Consider the following 19,099-nt stretch of genomic DNA (forward strand, 5'->3'; position numbering starts at 1 on the left):
CCACTTTCTGGACACCCCATAATTCGGACCCATACAGGGCTGCACTTACCCCCCTTGCCCTATAGATGTCTAATACAGGGCCAATGGGTCTAAGTGGGGAAGCCCGTTGTTCTTTCAAGAGCTCCCCTACCACCCTCTTATGGGTCAACAATGCCTTTTGGTGATGTGGTTTCCAGCTCATGGAATCGCATAAGCGAATGCCCAGGTAGTCAAACTCCTTTACCCTCTCGAGTGGGACGGAATCCAGGGAAGGTGGAATAACAGTTCTCCTCGGGGGGTTCAAGACCAGGAACTTGGTTTTACCTACATTAATAGCAAGGCCCCTAGTATCACAGAAGTTCTTAAAACTGGAAAGTAGACATTGCAAGCCTGCTGGGGTTTTTGAGATCAGCAGGGTGTCGTCTGCGAATAGGAGGGTAGGGATTTTCCTGCCAGCCAGGGAGGGAGCATCAGCTAGTTGGTTAAGTAGATGCTCCACCACTCCGTTAACATATAATGAGAACAGAGTGGGGGCTAGTACACAACCCTGGTGGACACCCCTGTTCACAGGGATGCGAGCTGTTTTTTGGCCCTGTTCACCCCACCTAATCTGCGCGAAGTTATCCTCGTGCAACTTTATAAGCATATTAAGTAAATATGTAGGAATACCCATTGCATCGAGGACACACCACAGTTGATCTCGTGGGACCAGGTCAAAGGCAGTCCGTAAATCAATAAATGCAAGGTACAGACTGCCCTTGCCCAGTACAACCACTTTCCAGTAGATCATTAATAACCGGAATGTCTGTTCGATGGTCCCCGTGCCAGATCTAAACCCCGCCTGATAATCCGAGTATTTGCTCTTCCTCGACCCACTGCAAGAGCCTTCCTAATACTACCTTGCCCGCTACCTTCTGAGAGGAGTCTAACAGGCTGATTGGGCGGTAGTTAGCGGGGACGTCCCGGTTCCCTTTTTTAAAAATAGGGACAACCTCCGCCCCCTTTCATGAGTCCGGCACACGCCCACCCATCAAGGCAGCATTCAGAAGTGAGGCAATAAGACTACTCCACTCTTCAATATTAACCCTAAGTAGGTCACCTGGGATACCATCAGGTCCCGCAGCCTTATTCGGTACCAAGGATTTAATCGCCCCCTCTACTTCTTTAGTAGAAAAGAAATTGGCCTCATTATAATCCGAACCTACAGTATGCGGAAGGTGCATCGAGGTGTCTGGAGAGCCCCCCGTTGGGGAATAGAGCTGGGAAGAATGAGTAAACCACGCCTCCCCAGTTATATTGCATGTCAATAGGGAGTCTTCAGGTTTATTCCTTGCTCTCAACAATTCCCAGAAGCCCTTCGAGTCTTTCCTGGAGCTAGCCGCAATTAGATCAGACCAGAATTGGGTTTCATGCTCAGCCCTGGCTAATGCTAGTGCCTTTTTGTAGCTTTTCCTAGCAAGACTAATATGTCTACTGAGGCCAGATTTCACTGCTCTAATGAGTTCGCGTTTAGCGGAGCGACAGGCAGGAGAAAACCAGCTCACTCCACCCTTAGGGGCACTTCTTTTCTTATCTCTAGTGCCTGCTGGGTTGATACTGAACAATTCTCCTAGAGCATTAACTGTCTCTATAAAGAGAGTAGGGACATCCGTTATACTACGGCCCGGGGAGTCTAACCGTGATTTCACATTGGACATTATGGATTTTACTAGCGACATCTTTCCTTCATCCACAACAACTTTTTTCCATTTGAGCCACCTACCGCAGTTCGAGGGGCAGACTTCGTGCGTTGATTTCCAAATATGTAGGGGTGAGCTTGAAGTCATGCCCGACCAAGGGGGGGACAAAGTCAAAGCTAGTGGGTTATGATCGCTATCAGTAGTTGACAAAACCTCCATGCCTAGCAAATGGGCCCAGAGCCTGTAGTTCAGGAGTATGTAGTCAATCCGTGAAGTGTGGCCTACCCTGTTATATGTATGTGCCCCTTTGGAGTCAGACCTAGATCTACCATTGGTTGCCCTTAAGCCAAATTCCATACAGAGGGCATTAAGATCTATAGCGCTCTGGGTCCATTTTTTAACTGCTTCAGCGCTACCGCGTTTTCCTGCTGTGCGCTGAAGAAGTAGAAAATGGCTTGTTTGTGACAAAGCCAGCTCGTCATGAGCGCAGGGCAGGTAACGCCCATGACGAGCTGGCTTTGTCATTAGCGTCGAAGTGGTTAATCGGTTTAAGAGTAAGCAGGGGAATACCTCTCCTGGCATCTTCTTCCCAGATATCTAAGATGTCATCACTAGCAAGTGGTTCGAACGAACAATTCAGATCCCCAGCTAATAAAACTAAGGAGTCAGCATTACAAGATCCCAATTCCTCCTCAATGCCAGTATATGGCAACAACGAGGCACCACCCCTTGCCCCCCTTAGGTAGATGTTAAAAACTTCCAGCTTTTTCCTACCTGAGCCTTTGATTGATAATCTCTGCAGGTCAGGTGATTTAGTGGGCATTTGCCTAACAGATAGACCCAATGCAATACTAACCCAGATTAGAAGGCCTCCATGCGGGCGGCCTTTACTGCCGGGTAGTTGTGATGCAGGCACAAAGTAGGTAGTATAACCCACCCTGTGTCGAGGTTCTAAGCACCAGGTTTCCTGCAAAAGGCAGATCTCAAAGGATTCGACAAAAGAATTCCAGTCCGGGATGTCAATGTTACGGGTAAGACCTGCTACATTCCAGCTGAGGACCCTTAGCGTTGGGCTCCCAACAATCCGCGGGCCTACTGGAGGGGCAGGCACGGGGGGATCACCAACAGGGCCAAGCCCCCTTGTCGCAAGCAGCGGCAATAGGTCCGCATCAACTTCCCCCGCTAGGGTTTGTGGGCCCTCCACCCTTGCAATTTTAGTTAAAGGGAGTATGGAATCACTGGCAGCATTAGGCCTAGGACTGGTTGCAAGCACCGTTGACAGTGATGATAAAGAAGTCTGGAACAAGTTGCACAAGTCGTAGGATTCCTTATGGGAAAAATTGCTCGGCATCCCCAGGTCAACTACAACATCCAAATTTGATTGGCCTACAAAGTGTGTTACAACAGGGGAGAGATCTGTAGCACTAGGTATTGACCTGTCAGAGTCTTTTAATATTCCCCTGGGTGGACTGCCCCCGCTAAGATTATTTTCTAAAATCCTATTCTCATTAGTCGGTAGGTGCATTTTGGCCTTAGCATCAGGTGGTAATCCCTGAGGCAGGGTGAGTCAATCTACCTCTTCTAGACAACCAAACCTATTAAAGGTTGGTGCCCCGTACCACCTATTATTTGGGCCTTGCCATCCTTCTCTCATCCCTCCGCGGGCCGAGTGTCGAACCAATGACCAGTCTCCCTCATAGTTTAGGCTAGGACGGGGAGGATAGAAAAATGTTAATGGTCTCACTACCATGGGTGAATTTTCTCCCCCTGTATTCCACGAGCATATGTGTTGGGCCGTCAGTGGATCCTCAAATGAGACTACAATGCAGTCACCTGGGATGGTTTTAGGTGAGGGACATATCCAAGGGACTCTACGCACCATTAGTATTTTGCTTCTCAGGTGGTTAGGGATCTGCCTGTTTGTATTCAGCCAGTGGATAACCTTGTTTCTGAGGGACTGATAGTTTTCTTGGTAGTGACTCCCTATTTCAGGAACACCGGCTATCACCGCCACATAGGGTCTTGCATCTGGGGGAAGATCTATATATCCCCCTCGAAAGTTGTTATTGTTTTGTGGGCCCTGTAAGGTGGTTCGATGGGCCTTTATAACATTCAACCTTGGGGCAACGCCTTCTTTGTGTGATATAGTTGGTTGTTGCAAGAGGTGTTTTGCTGGCTTTGATGGTGGTTGGGGGATTTTGTGTTCCCAACCCTTCGTACGTGGTTTGGGTATTGGCCTATTAGAGGGCGGTGCTGGTGTAGTAGTGATAGATGTTAGGGAAATTGATTCAGCTTCTGGGGGGGTGCTAACTTTATTATCTTGGAGACTAAGGCTTGCTAGGGTTAAGATACTTTTTTCTACCTCTAGAAGATGGTTTTTGATACGTGAGAGTCTTAGATCCAGGGGAGTTAAAAGCTTTTTTAGGGTCGTCCATACTATTTTTAGGAATTCCTCATCTCTTCCCTCTGTCTCCCGTAATTGTGTCCCATTAGCCTCTTCTATGGTGTCTATATTCGTGATGTCGCAAGATGAACAATATCATCTGCGCTAGGGAGCTCCTGCTCTGGGGCTGCGGTCCTTTCTACTTCTCTTTGTGAAGGCAAATTACTGTCAATAGGACAGTATGCCCTGGCAATTTTAGCCCTCTTTCGTAAGTAGGCAGATCTAAGGTTCCGTTTTCTTTTCTGCAATATACCCTTAGTATTAGGACCCAGGGAGTTAACGTGTTCCTCAATAGTGGGTGTAGTAGTTTCAATAAGCGTGCCCAAATCCAATTCAGTGGCAATCAGAGGGAGGTTTTGACTAGAATGTGATTGGATGGGGCCTGTAATAGAGCTTGCCGCAGATGGTAAGAGTGGGGTGTGATGTACATCAGCCTGCGTAGAAATAAGTCGTGAGTTCAATGGCTGCTCAGGAGTTTTTGCAGTTGCTATATTGCCTAAAGAAGATTTTTTAGACATAGCAACATTTTGTGACAGTCTTCTAGCTTCATCTAGATCTAGGGAAACTCGTTTTTGCATTTTGGTGATTTCATTGTCTATAGCAGTGTTCGTTCTAGTTATGAAATCATCTAGGGTCCCATTCAGCATCTTACCACCCTTTGCAGCCTTGCTACGGCTTGCCCGCGTGCACATGGTTCTAATAGAGTCTTGTTGGACGAGAGTTATGATGGAAATGGTAGCCAAGGAGTTCCAATGGAGATGGGATGACGAAAGTGATATGGCCCAGTCCAGTCTCTCAAGTCCTCGAACGGCCTCAAACGGCCCGCTCTTTGCCCGGTCTTCGCCCCGGTCTGGGTCCCGCGCGCGTCCCGCGTGCTTGTTACTGGTGGTCCTTAATATACACGGAGTCTCTGAAGAGGGCGGGAAGAGGACCAGCTGCGGCCGATCAGCGGCGCTGGGCAGTCTGACCCTCGCAGTCCCGCCTCTTGTCCGTCGGTAGTTCCAGGCAAAGAAAGGCAAAGTCTCCCAGTTTCCTCAAGGATCAGGGTCAGCAGAGTTTTAAATCCGGCGAGCGGCACCCGCGAAGCGGGTGTCGCGAGAGGTAGCGCTATGGCCAGAGGGAGAACGCCACAGGAGATACAGCATCAGCCAGTAGGAGGGTCCCACTGACCACGGACACTGCTCGGTCTTTGTAGTGGAGGGGGCGGGAAGAGGACCAGCTGCGGCCGATCAGCGGCGCTGGGCAGTCTGGTCCTCGCAGTCCTGCCTCTTGTCCGTCGGTAGTTCCAGGCAAAGAAAGGCAAAGTCTCCCAGTTTCCACAAGGATCAGGGCCAGCAGAGTTTTAAATCCGGCGAGCGGCACCCGCGAAGCGGGTGTCGCGAGAGGTAGCGCTATGGCCAGAGGGAGAACCCACAGGAGATACAGCAACAGCCAGTAGGAGGGTCCCACTGACCACGGACACTGCTCGGTCTTTGTAGTGGAGGGGGCGGGAAGAGGACCAGCTGCGGCCGATCAGCGGCTCTGGGCAGTCTGGTCCTCGCAGTCCCGCCTCTTGTCCGTCGGTAGTTCCAGGCAAAGAAAGGCAAAGTCTCCCAGTTTCCTCAAGGATCAGGGCCAGCAGAGTTTTAAATCCGGCTAGCGGCACCCGCAAAGCGGGTGTCGCGAGAGGTAGCGCTATGGCCAGAGGGAGAACCCCACAGGAGATACAGCAACAGCCAGTTAGCAGAGTAGTCCACTTTGACATAGGCATGTTTAAAGTGTTTGAGGGTGTTTGTTTGCTATATTCTCCTTTGTGGTAACATTCTTGATCATAGGTTAAGCCATGTACAATAGCACTAGGATTGCTACTCATCCTGTTTTTTGTGACATTGTGCTGACTTGGGGCTAGTGGTTCCAAGCCCAAGAGCCATGTGCAAAAGCCAAACTCAGGGTAATCCAGCAGCTGCCCTTTGATTACCTTTATTACCCTTCCACTTCTTCTTCACCTGCCTTTTACTTGTTATATCTCACAAAGAGACACATTCCTTTATTTGACTTATAGTATGTGAAGGGTTTGGGCTTCAAGAACAGTTATGTGATTTTATTTGGTTTTTAAATTTGCATCTTCGCTGTAATGAAGATGTTATATTTTTGGTATAAGAAATCTTGTTTAGCTCTTCCTGAGATATTCAGCAAAGGTCACACAAAAATTAAATATAATAAAATAAAAACACCTGATGAGGGAAATTGCAACAGGGTATCTAAGGTGCACCCCAGGAGCTGTTCCAGTGACAGGATAATTGGTGTTGGACCACCATTGTGTGCTGTATTAAAGAACCTTGAAGAATATGAAAGACATTCAACACCCAGTTACCTTTTACAACAGACATGGACTCAAACACACATATAAAGATGTTACATAATGGAACCCATTTACGAGGTCCTTAGCAGACTTTAGGGGGCTGTAGACATTTTTCTCACTATTGGTACAGGAAAAATGGATTGTACTCCTAAACTATCAAGTTAACTTTGACTGAATATCAGTATCCATTAGGGTTGGACTGTCCTATAGGGCAAATAGGCAGTGCCCGAGGGGCTGGTTGGATAAGATAGTGTGTGGGACCGTTTCCTGGAGGTTCGTGAGTCTGTTTTATGGTCTGGTGGGCAGGTTTTTACTGTTGATTTTATTGATGTTACCACAAACATTGCTTATAGCAAACACAAATGCATGCATACATATCAAAACACATATAATGTCTCCAAAAATTCAAAACATCCCTATTTGCCGATGTGGACCATTTTCTTCTCTATCTGATGTACTGGCTACTTTTTTATGGCTACTTTTTTATTTTGATGCCCTGGCCTAGTTTCTGTCCCAGTACGACCCCGGTCTCTATATAATGTGATTGGAGTGTGCAGCAGTCACACTCATCTGTGGTTACTGGTTCACTTTGGACCCACCACCTTGAGAGCATAACCTGTTGTTCTGAAGGGAAATGTGTGTCATGGAAAAAATAAAGCAGTCTAAGTGGACTCACCAATGATCAAAATACAAGGCAGGCCACAAAAATTTGAACAGTGCCATGATGGAGGGTGTAGCCTAAATTACTCTGCTCCAATGATATCCAATCTTATTCCCAGACTAATTCTGGAGTCTTCCATTCAGTGACCTTCCGATGATGTGGCAAAGACAGGATGATTTCAACAGTTGGAGGTTTCAGGGTCCTTCACTAAACCTATTTCTGTTTAGGTTGAGAGGTTAGATACATTTCTGAAGTGCCTGAAATGTTTTAGAATATCTAGCCAGGTAGGTTCATCTTCTGCAGGTACTGCGCACCTTCTGCAGCCGAGGGGTCTTTTAGTGGGAGTTTGTTGTTGTGTGATCTCAGAAAACATAGATAATATTAAAGGAATATTCAAGAAATATGCGAGTCACAGCAGAGGCTTGTTGCCTGTGTTATTATCCAAATTGTCAACTGTAATGATTTGGAGAACAAACAAAGGTTGTTTGTCTGTTGTGTGCCTAGTTCATCTAATGCTTTTGCAACAGGATTTAAATTATAAACTAATATTGAAACAGAAGGGTGCACTAGACAACAGCTCCATCGAAATGCAGATTTTTTTAACCTTGTACCACTATACGGAGTAAGGGGTCTTAGGTGATGAAACAATAGACATGCACAGAGAGGGGCCTATTCCGATGTCGGACGGACCTGAGTCCGTCCGACATCTGCCAGAAGCTGTAAACAACCGACCTGCTGTCGTCGGTTACAGCCCTGCTATGACGATGCGACCGAACAGGGTTTGGTCGCATTCGTATAAACTTTGCAATACAAGCATGCATTCCGAGCAGAATGCATGCCTGCAATGCTGAAATCAGGGGTGCAGTTCATCCCTGCACCATGTGGCTGGCACCCCAAGGTGCCTGCCACCGGGTGCAGGGATCAATGGCCAGGCTGCCATCTGGCAGCCTCACACCCATGGGAGCCCTGCTGGGGGCCCCAGAGACAGCTTTTTCGTGCTGGACACACCGACACGAAAGGGCAGTGAAAAGCTGCCATCGTACTCCCTCGGTCGTAAAGAGGCGACCGGGGGAGTACTGAGGGATTTCCGGACTGCGGACAGGCTCTCTGAGCCTGTCGTCCACAATCCGGAAATCCGAGTCGGATTCCTTTCCGACCGAGCCCATTGGAATGGCTTGGTTTGAAAGGAATCCGACCGGTACTGACCGTTTCAGTCGAAAGGGCTCCGAACATCGTTCGGAGCCCTTCCGGCCAAAATCGGAATCGGCCCCAGAGTGGTTAAGAGACAGAGCAGTCAGGTGGCTCGGCAAAGTGATGTATCACCTTTATATTTTAGGGGCAGAATAAGCCAGGTTTATGCATATAACTCTTAAATGAGCCCCCACAATGTCCACAAGTACCCTAAAGACTACTTGCCGCTGACACAAAACCAAGCCGCCATCTTACTGTGATAATAGTCCCTTTCAGCTCACATTTGTCAAATTGTCACTGAGGCCACTGGCAGCTTTCTCTTTCTCTGTGCCCTCATTCGGTCTGCTCCTCCTCACCTGTCGGAAACCATGACTTTAAGAAACTGGTCTTACCCCCATTTTCCTCTCATTTATTTCATTTGTCCCCCTGTTTAATGGATCCATAAGAGAAAAAACGAAAACATTCCCGAAAATGTCATCTTTTGCGGACATTTTTCCCTTCCAAAGGGCAGCCTCAGGACAGAGATAAAAACAAAGACTTTTTTTCTTAAAATCCATTAAAAAAAAATAAGATAAAGTAGCCACATTGGTTTTATTCACACTCCAGCACATTAGCACTACTTTACAGAGTTTGCCATTGAAGTGATACTTTTGTTTTCTCGTCTTTCTTTCAACTGCATTGCATTCCCCTTCGTTCGGAGAGACACTCACCAGAAAAAGCAAGCTGGGCATATGAACAGGATCGCTTTTGTAATTTCTACTGCAGCAGGAGGAAGCAGGCAGCTATTAATGCTGTACGGCTTTTGCTGCCTTAAACAAATATTGACGTTATTACGCTCCTTAGCTGATTTTGCGATTATTTCTTGAATCGTGAAATCGCAAAATGCTGGAAGGTCTGACTGTAGGAGATGTGGTTGATAGTTAGCAATCCGAGCATATCCCAAACAACAAAACCTTTTTTTTATTTTTCCAAAGCCAATCACAGAGCTAGTTACTTTTTTCTTAAAGTCACTACATACATTTAGTTCCCTGCACAGCTCCACCTTCCTAACAAATATGTTTATATTTTACTTGCTGTCCTCCATTTTAGCTGCCTTTTACCTTGAAAACTCTGTCATTATGCTGCAGCCTTTTCATGTGTGCTACTCCTTGTGTTTTGTGCTAGATAGAGTGGCATTGACAGGGACCTAGGTTTATCGAATTTAAGACATAATGTGGGGTGGCCAGAGAAGGTTAAAGTGACATCAGTTGCTGCCTTTGGTTGAAGGTATGGTGGATTGCCAACATCCACCCCTCATAATTGTGCACTGTAGTGGCAATTACCTAGGCAGGTGGGATAGGACTGGAAATCCTAATGAAGGATACCTTTGGTGAATTATTTACATTTTTCCCACATATTGCCTTAGTGTTCTCCAACATTTGTCAAAGACAAAAGTGGCAGTGGTCAACCGAATTTTGGGGCCTATTAGGATGGCGGACGCATCTGCGTCCGTCCGCCACCCCAGAGGAGGAGGGACCGTCCGCAGGGGCAGCGGCGGTCCCTCCGTGCTAATTAGGATGTGACCGCCACCCTGGCGGTCACATCCTGTATATTTAACATTGCGGCGGGTGCTGCTTGAAGCAGCACACGCCGCAATGTTAAAAAAGGCATGTTTACCTTTGCATGCACGAAGCTGCAGGCAACGCGTGATGCCTGCCACTTCGTGCACGCAAAGGCTGGGGGGTACCATAGGTACCCCCCATGTGCACCCCCCACACCCCTCTTCACCCCTGGGGGCCCGCAACAGGCCCCCAAAGTAAACACCGTATGCCTTTCCACGGCGGAAATGCCGCCGTGGAAAGGCATAGGAGCACAGCCATCCTAATTTGGCTGGCGGTGTCTGATAGACACCGCCAGCCATGTTAGAGCTTTTCCGCCGCAGTCAGAAGGCGACCGCGGCGGAAAAGTTGCGGACTGAAAAAAGATGCCCCAGCCATCCTAATCTGGCAGGGGGGTCTTTTCTCAGTCCGCTGCGGATATTCCGCATCCTCCGGGCCGGCGGTGGATTCCGCCGGCCGGGGGATGCGGATTATCCGCTATCATAATGGGCCCCTTAGTCCGTTTATGGAGAAAACCTGGAAACATGTCCATAAAGCTGTTTCTGCAGTTCTCCGAGACCACAACATGGGCTCTATAAACCATAACAACTTATGCTTTAACCTGGACAAAATATATCGAAAAGAAGAAATCCATTTCAAAGACACAGGCAATAGGGTGTTCCTCATCAACTTAAAAGACTGCATCTTGTTCCATGTATAGTTATCATGTACACACCAAACATACAAAGTCTCTTTTCAGAGCCGACCTTATTCCCATACACTGGTTCTTTTTGTTTTCAAATGCTTTTTCTAATTTCTCACTTGAATCTATAAGTCCAGGGCAGATCTTAGGCCAAATAAGGGGTCTTCTGGCTATGTTGAGGGCAGATATGCTATGGATTAATGGATCTGTTCCCAACCAAAAGCACACATTCAATACAAAACAACAACAGATCTAACACAGTGGGTGTGTGAGTAACTGTATATGGGTGTGTGAGTAGCTATGTGAGTATGTAAGAGGGTGTGTGAGTACTTTGTGAGTGGTTTGTCAGTGGTGCATTGAGGCTCTGAGTGGATATATCAGTGACTGCCTAGGTGTGTGGGAGGGTGTGTGAGTGGCTGTAGGGTTGTGTGACTGGGTGTGTGAGTGGTTTTCTGGATCTCTGTGTCGGTATGTGACTGGCTGTAGGGGTCTGTAAGTGGCTGTGTGGGTCTCTGAGTGGTGGTGTGTGACTAGCTGTATGGTTGAGTAACTGTGTGTGTGAGTGGGTGTGTGAGGGCCTGTGTGAGGGGGTATGTCAGTAGATGTACCAGTGACTATATGGATGTGTGCGAGGTATGTGAGTGTGTCTACTTTTCATAAATCTATAGCTTTTCTGGATCACCCATGGCTTTCATTCTGGTTTTCACCACAAACTAGAAGTAGGTTGAGTGCATGCAAAAAAATGGGCTACCTCTGAAAAATGCCAAAACTGTGGTAGGAAAATAGTTTTTTATTCAGCTCTGTATGTTTCTGAAAGCTGGTAAGATGGTGACTTTAGCACAGCAAACTATTCATCAATGCTATTTATAGGAAAAAAACAGACACTTATCTCTAAAGCAGGTGTTTCCTATTTTTCCTAAATAGATCTAAATGTACCTATATTTTACCTATTTTCTCAAGCAAGTGCCTCCACAAACCTTGGCTACCATTAGAATCCCCAGTATGTTGAAAAAAGGACATACATTTGGTGAAAAGGTGGTGGAGCCCTAAGAGTGAAGTACCCCAAATAGCCAAAAATGGGTTCAGCACTGCGTGGGGTTGGACGGAGGGGACTCCCAGACGTTAAGGAGACTACACCACAATGCACTAACAATCTATTTTATAGCTACTTCCCTTCATTTGTTAAATGTATGCTTACCGCTGACCATGTACAGGGCTCCACTGCTTTTTAGCTAGGCTTGCACTATACAAATACTAAATACATGAATGCATACCAGTATTTCCAACTAATTATCACAATCAAGGAAACATGGCATTTTAGACTATTACAGCTCACAGACAACAGTAAAGAATTCTAGTTTTCTCTTTATTTGAAGTATGTAAAATAGTTAAACACATCACTGATGTGTTTGACTGAAAACAGACACAGAGAGCCACTATGTAGTGGACTCTGATAAATAAATGCTGGTATTTAAATAATAATTCTGGTGCTCAGCACCAATAAACACTGGCACAAATTCAGCACTGCATTAATAGCATATGTAGCCTTTCCTGATGGTCTTTGTCTTTGCCCAGCATGGATGGAGCATTTTGTCAACATATGTGCACCAAGTGGTGAGTGTGGCCATGGGCTAACAAACATACAGGAGGCTGTGAAAAGTGCTGGAAAAGTGTAGAAAACTCCATATCTCTTTTTGGTGAATGTGTGATTTGTATTAAATACACAGAACTTGTCAACACACATTTGTGCATGTGTTTAAGAAATCTTTGCCGGTCTTTATGTATTGCTACAATGATTGATGTCTCAGTGCTCATTAAAATTGCCTTCAACTAACTACATGGTTCAACCCTTATTCTCACAAAGGGCTTCGACTTTAACTTTTTGAGAACAAGCCGATTGTATGAAGAATGTGGGAAACACACCAACTTTAAATGGACAACTCAGTTCATCGGTGGGACACGGCTGGCAGAATGCATAGGTGAGGCCTAAACTTAATTTTCTAAATAGTTATATGAAGCATTTTTCACTATGGGGCTCATTACGATATTGGAAGGAAAGCCTCCACTCAACACCGACTCCGAATAGGGTCCAACCGACTTGCGGTTCTGACTTCTGGATTACGATGCGATGGAACACTATTCGGTCGTAGTCCCATTGTTCCCTATGGAAGCTCATGTCCAGCCCGACAACCAGCCATATCACAGGCTTCTATGGGGAAATGGGGGTTTTGCGGAAAACTCTGCACCCTGTTTCAGGCACCCCACAGTGCAGGGTTTTACAGGAGGGGTCCCTTAGGTACCCCCACTGCCATCGACTGTAGGCCGCGGGGCCAACTGGGCTCTGCCAGGGGGCCCCAAAGTCACTTTCCAACAATCTTTTCGTGTCAGACAGGCTGACTTTGAAAAGCTGTCATAATCCAGAGGGTGGAAACGCTGTCCATAGGGGTGTACTATGCAGTTCCGACCAACAGGAATACTCCACGAGTGGCTCGGAACCAACTCGGAATGACCCTGCTCTTTACATTCTGACCGCGAACATCATAAAGGAGTCGGTCGGAAGGGCTCCAACGTGGTTGAGGAGATTCTGATTGTCGGAAGGAGGCTTTCCGCCCCACATCATAATGAGCCCATAAATGCCATAGGCATTAATGGACTGGACTCAATTAAAATGAGGGAGAAGGGGCACCTATGGGTCCAGCATACAGGCCCCAATAAATACAATGTGGCACCAAAGGAGTATTCAGTTCCTGTAGGGTGGGGAAAGAAGAGAAGGAGGCTAGGTTGGTCAACACCCTTACTCAGTAGTGGAGTGTGGGTGTCTCCCAATTTGGGAAGTGCGGCCCTCACACGCCCATTTGGGTGTCATGCTTCATGATAGCGCTGCAATGCCTGATGGGCACCCTAAGAGGGGCTCTTTGTCGGAGATCTATTTCCCAAACTGTATAGGTGAGGTGCGTGTGAGGGGCCTAGTGGTGTAGATGTGAGGTGATGAGAGAAGAAGAAATAAAATGAGGCGAGGTGGTGCTCCAAAATGAATTTTAAACTGCAAGCCCATTCTTCTCAAATAAAACCAGAATAGGGATACCGCTGATTATAATGGCTTGAGGTTTCTATAGGTGTGTAGTCATGGTGAACATGTTTCTTGCACTATGTGTGTAAATCACTAGGCAATTCTTCAGGACCTATCTTGGTGCACTATCTACACAGGTGGTTGGTTATGGAAAATGGACCAATCACTCTGATGACCTTTCAAAGAGGTACCTTAATAAAAACAAATCATGGGACCAACATAATGAGATTCAAAACAGAGAGAGAAAAACAACAGGACATGAATAAGGTATGCACATATAGTAATAATGCCTCCAGAATGAAATTAAAAACATGCCACAAACACATGTTCAAGTGATTAGTGCAACTCAAGAGGTGCATGGCCAGACAAACATTATAAGCAGACTTGTGGCACACGTGACATATTCAAAACATACTGGTGTCATTGGGGGTAACCAACCACCGTAGGAAATGGAACTCACCTAATTTGGGTTCAAGTCACGTCTCATCAATAGTTAGGCAGAGCAACGATTGTTACCAAAGTTAACGTCATGTTGGTTTAGAGGAGCGAAAGGGTGATGATAAAAACACTTTGGGTATAAGCAAAGATGAAAGGTTGCCCAAGGATGAGCATCCTGTCAAAGTGGCATAGGTAAAGGGTGGTGGAACATGCACTACTGAGTGAGCGGGTTGTTTAAATTGTTGCATGCCTCAGGAGTATCACTCTCTTGTCAATGAGTGTAGCGAGTTCATGAAAAAGTAGCGTTTCCTGATTAGGTGACGTCCCCCTGAGCACTGCTTAAAACCCACATTGGCGTGATGTATACAGTCTGTTGGAAATGTATGCAAAAACTGTAAACTCAAATACTCATGATGAGCTTGTAAAGATTTATTCGTAGTTCGATATTAGTTTTTCATATCGAAAACTGATGATATTAGCTTAGATGAAACTGTCACAAATTTCAATCATCTCTCTTGATGCATTTCGGGCAATATGAGCCCTTCGTCAGGGGAAAATATCTACAAAGAAGCAAGCAATGATATTTTGAGGAAACAAAACCATAGGAATCACATGGCTTCACCTCCACCCGGGTGATGCTGTATAAATAAACTTAAAAAATGAAAAAAAAATGCAATGTGTACACAATTTGTTTCAACTGAGTGAACGAAAGTACTGTTCAATGTATTATAATCATTCCATGGGGGTGCAATCATGCTAATTAAATTCCCTACAAGTCCGGGATGAATATATAAGTATATGCAGAGTGGGTTTATAAAAAAAGTGAAAGGATTAGCTGGTTTGCATGTAGCATCAGCCAGCCTGGTATGAAAGTCAATGCGTCGGTGGGGGCACCGTACCCAAGATCAACAAATGATTCACTATATGTGCAACTTTGTCTAGCATAAGTGTTAATAAATTAATAGTGACTAAATAGAGATTCAGAGAAACATTCAGTGCGAAGAAAGTTTCCACCAGAAAACTCCTAAAAACCACTTACCATACTTGCCTAGCCACGTTCAAACAGGATTAAACAAATCATTAGCACTGGCCCCTCCCAGGTTTGCGTTCAAACATACCAGCAACTTGAATGACCTTTTCGTCCACACACATCCCTGCTCTGGTCCGAGCCACAATAACCAACCAACTTTATGGGGTTTAACTCCTGTCACAGGTCACTCAACGGGTGTCTCGTGTTCTGTGCACCCTCTTACTGAGAGAACCAAAGAGCTACAGCTGTCGCCCAATTTTAGATGGGTCCAAAGGTCTCACACCAATTGCAACACCAACAATTGTATTTACACCATTACCTGCCCTTGTAAGCAGAGGTATATTGGCATGACAGCCAGGGCAGTGAAGGTCAGGATTATGGGGCAACAAAGCAACATACGCTGCAACAGACTAGCTAGCAAACTCTGTCAACATTTCACAGAGAAGGGACATGTACCTGATAGCCTAAGGTGGACAGTGACTGAGGCCTACCCCAATCTTAGCAAACAGGGTCACTTCAGGAGAGAGCAACGCTTGTTTTTCAGACTATCCTGCGACAGAGATGGGCTCAATGAGGATATTCTGTGAGGGAAGGTAAATAATTAGAGCCTTCTACCCCCCACTATCTGTCCTCTTGATTCCCACGGCATGCAGTTGATGTCACTGACTGCAGATACTAGCCATCACCAGCAGGCACTTACCATCCCTTGAACACAATCTTTTTGCGACAATAACCAAGCCTGGCTTCATACAGTCCCTGTCGCCATGGCCATGTGGACTCCCTCCTTCACCTCTTACGTGTGATAACTATCGTGACATCCCAATGGGATTATCACATGTAGAGGTGTCAGGGTATACATCCCAATGCCAGGACTTGACCCACTTGAAATCACTCCTCTGCGTGACCTGTGTGTCCCACTATGATTGTCTGACTTTGGCCTGCAGACCGATAATGTTGGTCAATTGGGTACTTCTTTCACCCCTTTTTACATTGCCAATGGTGTTGGCCTCAAGGTGTCCCACGAGGGTGGGCATACTTTAGCGCATACACGCGCATGAGTGATCCATCCTATACAGTATCGACCTTCTGGATGCTATGTGCATTCCACGTAATAAGATGGCTGCCTTAGCTTTAATCAATAGCTTCAAGCTCCTACCCCATTCAAAGATGGCGCGTATATATATGAAGCTGTGGATGCCACATGCATTCCATATTCTAAGATGACCGGCACCATTTTAACCGGGAGCTTGTAGCTTTAACCCCCTTCAAAGATGGCCGAAGCATGTCCCTCGACCTTCCACTTTCGGGTCGTTTCCGTACTACTTAAACCCACTGGCTTCACACACCTTGCTTCCTCCCAACGAGGTAGAGCGAGGGGTAGGTTCCTGGCACCTGTTTTCCAGGAAAACTGCAAGTAAGCGGTACCCGCTGTTCCCCCCCCTTTGGTACCAGAGACCTATGCCACTTTGACAGGATGCTCATCCTTGGGCAGCCTTCCATCTTTGCTTATACCCATCGTGTTTTTATATTCCCCCTTTCTCCCCTCAAAACCAGTATGACGTAACCTTTGTAATGATCGCTGCTCTGTCTAACTATTGATGAGGCGTGACTTGTACCCGAATTGGGTGAGTTCCATCGCTCCATTTCCTACGGTGGTTGGTTACCACCAATGACACCAGTATGTTTTGTATATGTCACATGTGCCACAAGTCTGCTTATTATTTTTGTCTGGGCATGCACCTCTTGAGTTGCACTAACCACTTACGCATGTGTTTGTGGCATGTTTTTAATTTCATTCTGGAGGCGTTATTACTTTATATACCTACCGTATTCATGTACAGTTGTTTTTTTCTCTCTGTTTTGAATCTCATTAGGTTGGTCCCATGATTTGTATTATTAAGGTACCTCATTGAAAGGTCATCAGAGTGATTGGTTCATTTTCTATAACCAACCCCATGTAGATAGTGCATCAAGATAGGTCCTGAGGAATTGCAGAGTGATTTACTCACATAGGGCAAGAAACATGTTGACCATGACTACACACATATAGACACCTGTGACCATTATAATCGGTGGTATCCATATTCTGGTTTTAATTGAGACGAGTGGGCTCGCCGATTAAAATTCATTTTGGAGCACCACCTCGCCTCATTTTATTTCTCCTCACATCACCTTACATCGACACCACTAGGCCCCTCACATGCACCTCACTTATACAGCGTGGGAAAAAGATCTCATACAAAGAGCCCCTTGTAGGGTGCCCGTTAGGCATTGCAGCGCCGTCCTGACGAGGAGCAATCTCTATGATGAAGCATGACACCCAAATGGGTGTTTGAGGGCCGGCCTTCCCGAATTGGGAGACACCCACACTCCACTTCTGTGTAAGGGTGTTGACCAACCTAGCTCCCTTCTCTTCTTTCCCCACCCTACAGGAACTCCACACTACTTCGGTGCTACATTGATTAACTGGAAGATCTAATATTAACCTTATGCTAAAACTTAAAAAACTGAGAGGCTAGAAAATGGAATAGAATCCTAGCATCAAAAAGAAGAATTTTTTTGTTAGATGTTGGAAATTTCATCGGATATTGAACAGCTTTTCTGATGATAGACTGACTCTGAAGGACAAGTGGTCATATGTCATTAAATTGAATTTGGAAATAAAGAGCTGTGGTAATATCATAACGAACTAAATGACCTAACACTAGGTTGTAGGATGAGTATGTTTTCGTGAAAATGTCTCTTAAAAATCTTGGTCGGTAATTGACATTTAATTAGCCTCACTGACCATTAAATATCGGCCACGTACCTACAAATGGTCTATCATCATCAGACAAGAAAATGGCTTATATCTTTCCAAAGGGGCACATAAAACGAGGATAGATTTTGTTCTTCTAGATATAAAATTGTGGGATACACTAGTGGATTTTAAAATACTGCCAAGATTGGATATCGATCATAATGGGGAGGGACTGTTATAAGGCGATGTCGACCATAAATATACCACCTACGACAGAAAGGATAATTGGGAATACAGAGGGGGTTATAAAGCGGCCTAAAGTAAAAGCTTCTCCTACAAGTCTTACAAGAATGTACCATCTTTTCATTACAGCCTTGGCTTTCAATGAGTCAAGTGCTCTCAATGATATTTCTATAGTTGAAATACATAGCCAGTTGTTTGAGTTACTGAATGGATGTTTCTTAGATGCACCCTCAGCTCGACAACCAGCAAAAATAAGGACTAATCCTAGGTATCACAGCAACGGCTGTGCCTCCATGGTGAGCAAAAAAACGAGTCCAGGGAGAACCTGGCCTGGCAGTTTGGGCTGGACTGTTCCCATTGGGCGCAGGGTCAAGACTGATTTGCATATGGCTAGGTCCAAACTGGAATGGCATGGTGAGCAAAAAAACGATGGATTTTTGCCCAGATCCCAGTACTGGGGTGAATGTATGACATTGTTCTGCATTCTGTCCATCAATTGTTGTTTTTGCGTCCATGAGAGCATTGGAGCATCGTTCCTACTCTGGAGAGCAGGAAACATGAAAAATAAAATGGTAATAAAACTCATTTATTACCATTTTATTTTTTGTCCCGGGAGCAGCCAAGTCTAAGGATGGGGCAGAAGCAGGGAGAAACAGTGTGCCCTTCAGTTTAAAGTGCACATGTCACTTTGGCTGGTTGTCTTGCGAAGGCCAGTCTGACATATGCTCTTTAAACACTCTAGCCCAAGCTGTCTTAGACAGCTGGCTGGAGTGCAAGCAAAGATCTCCAGTGCTTTAAGGAGAGTCACCCCTGCGCACTGCAGCCAATCGTGGTGCTTCTCTCATGCTGCCTGAACTGCATGAGACACGCATCTGGATTGGTCCGTTGCTTGATGGAGCTCTGGGATCCTGTGCTGCTGAGAGAGGAGCAACCAGCAGGAGGCAGTGGGTAAGGAAATCTTTTAGTTTAAAATATAAAAAGTATTATGTTTGTTTAATTCACTG

At 45.8% G+C, this 19,099-nt stretch overlaps 1 protein-coding gene across 4 annotated transcripts in view; it reads left to right on the forward strand.

The window, feature by feature from the left end:
* The window catches only part of LOC144754744 (uncharacterized), a 97,389-nt gene that overhangs the window by 61,053 nt on the left and 17,237 nt on the right, over positions 1-19,099 (forward strand). For all 4 annotated transcript variants that reach the window (XR_013594759.1, XM_078642927.1, XM_078642928.1 and 1 more), the window contains one exon: positions 12,439-12,553. Coding sequence is in view for 3 of the 4 variants with exons in the window: in XM_078642927.1 (XP_078499053.1) it covers positions 12,439-12,553 (115 nt within the window). In the remaining variant the exon portion in view is untranslated. Of the gene's footprint in view, positions 1-12,438; positions 12,554-19,099 lie in introns of those variants that run through there.

This window comes from Lissotriton helveticus, chromosome 5_1, assembly GCF_964261635.1.
Source record: "Lissotriton helveticus chromosome 5_1, aLisHel1.1, whole genome shotgun sequence".
NCBI classification, from domain to species: domain Eukaryota; kingdom Metazoa; phylum Chordata; class Amphibia; order Caudata; family Salamandridae; genus Lissotriton; species Lissotriton helveticus.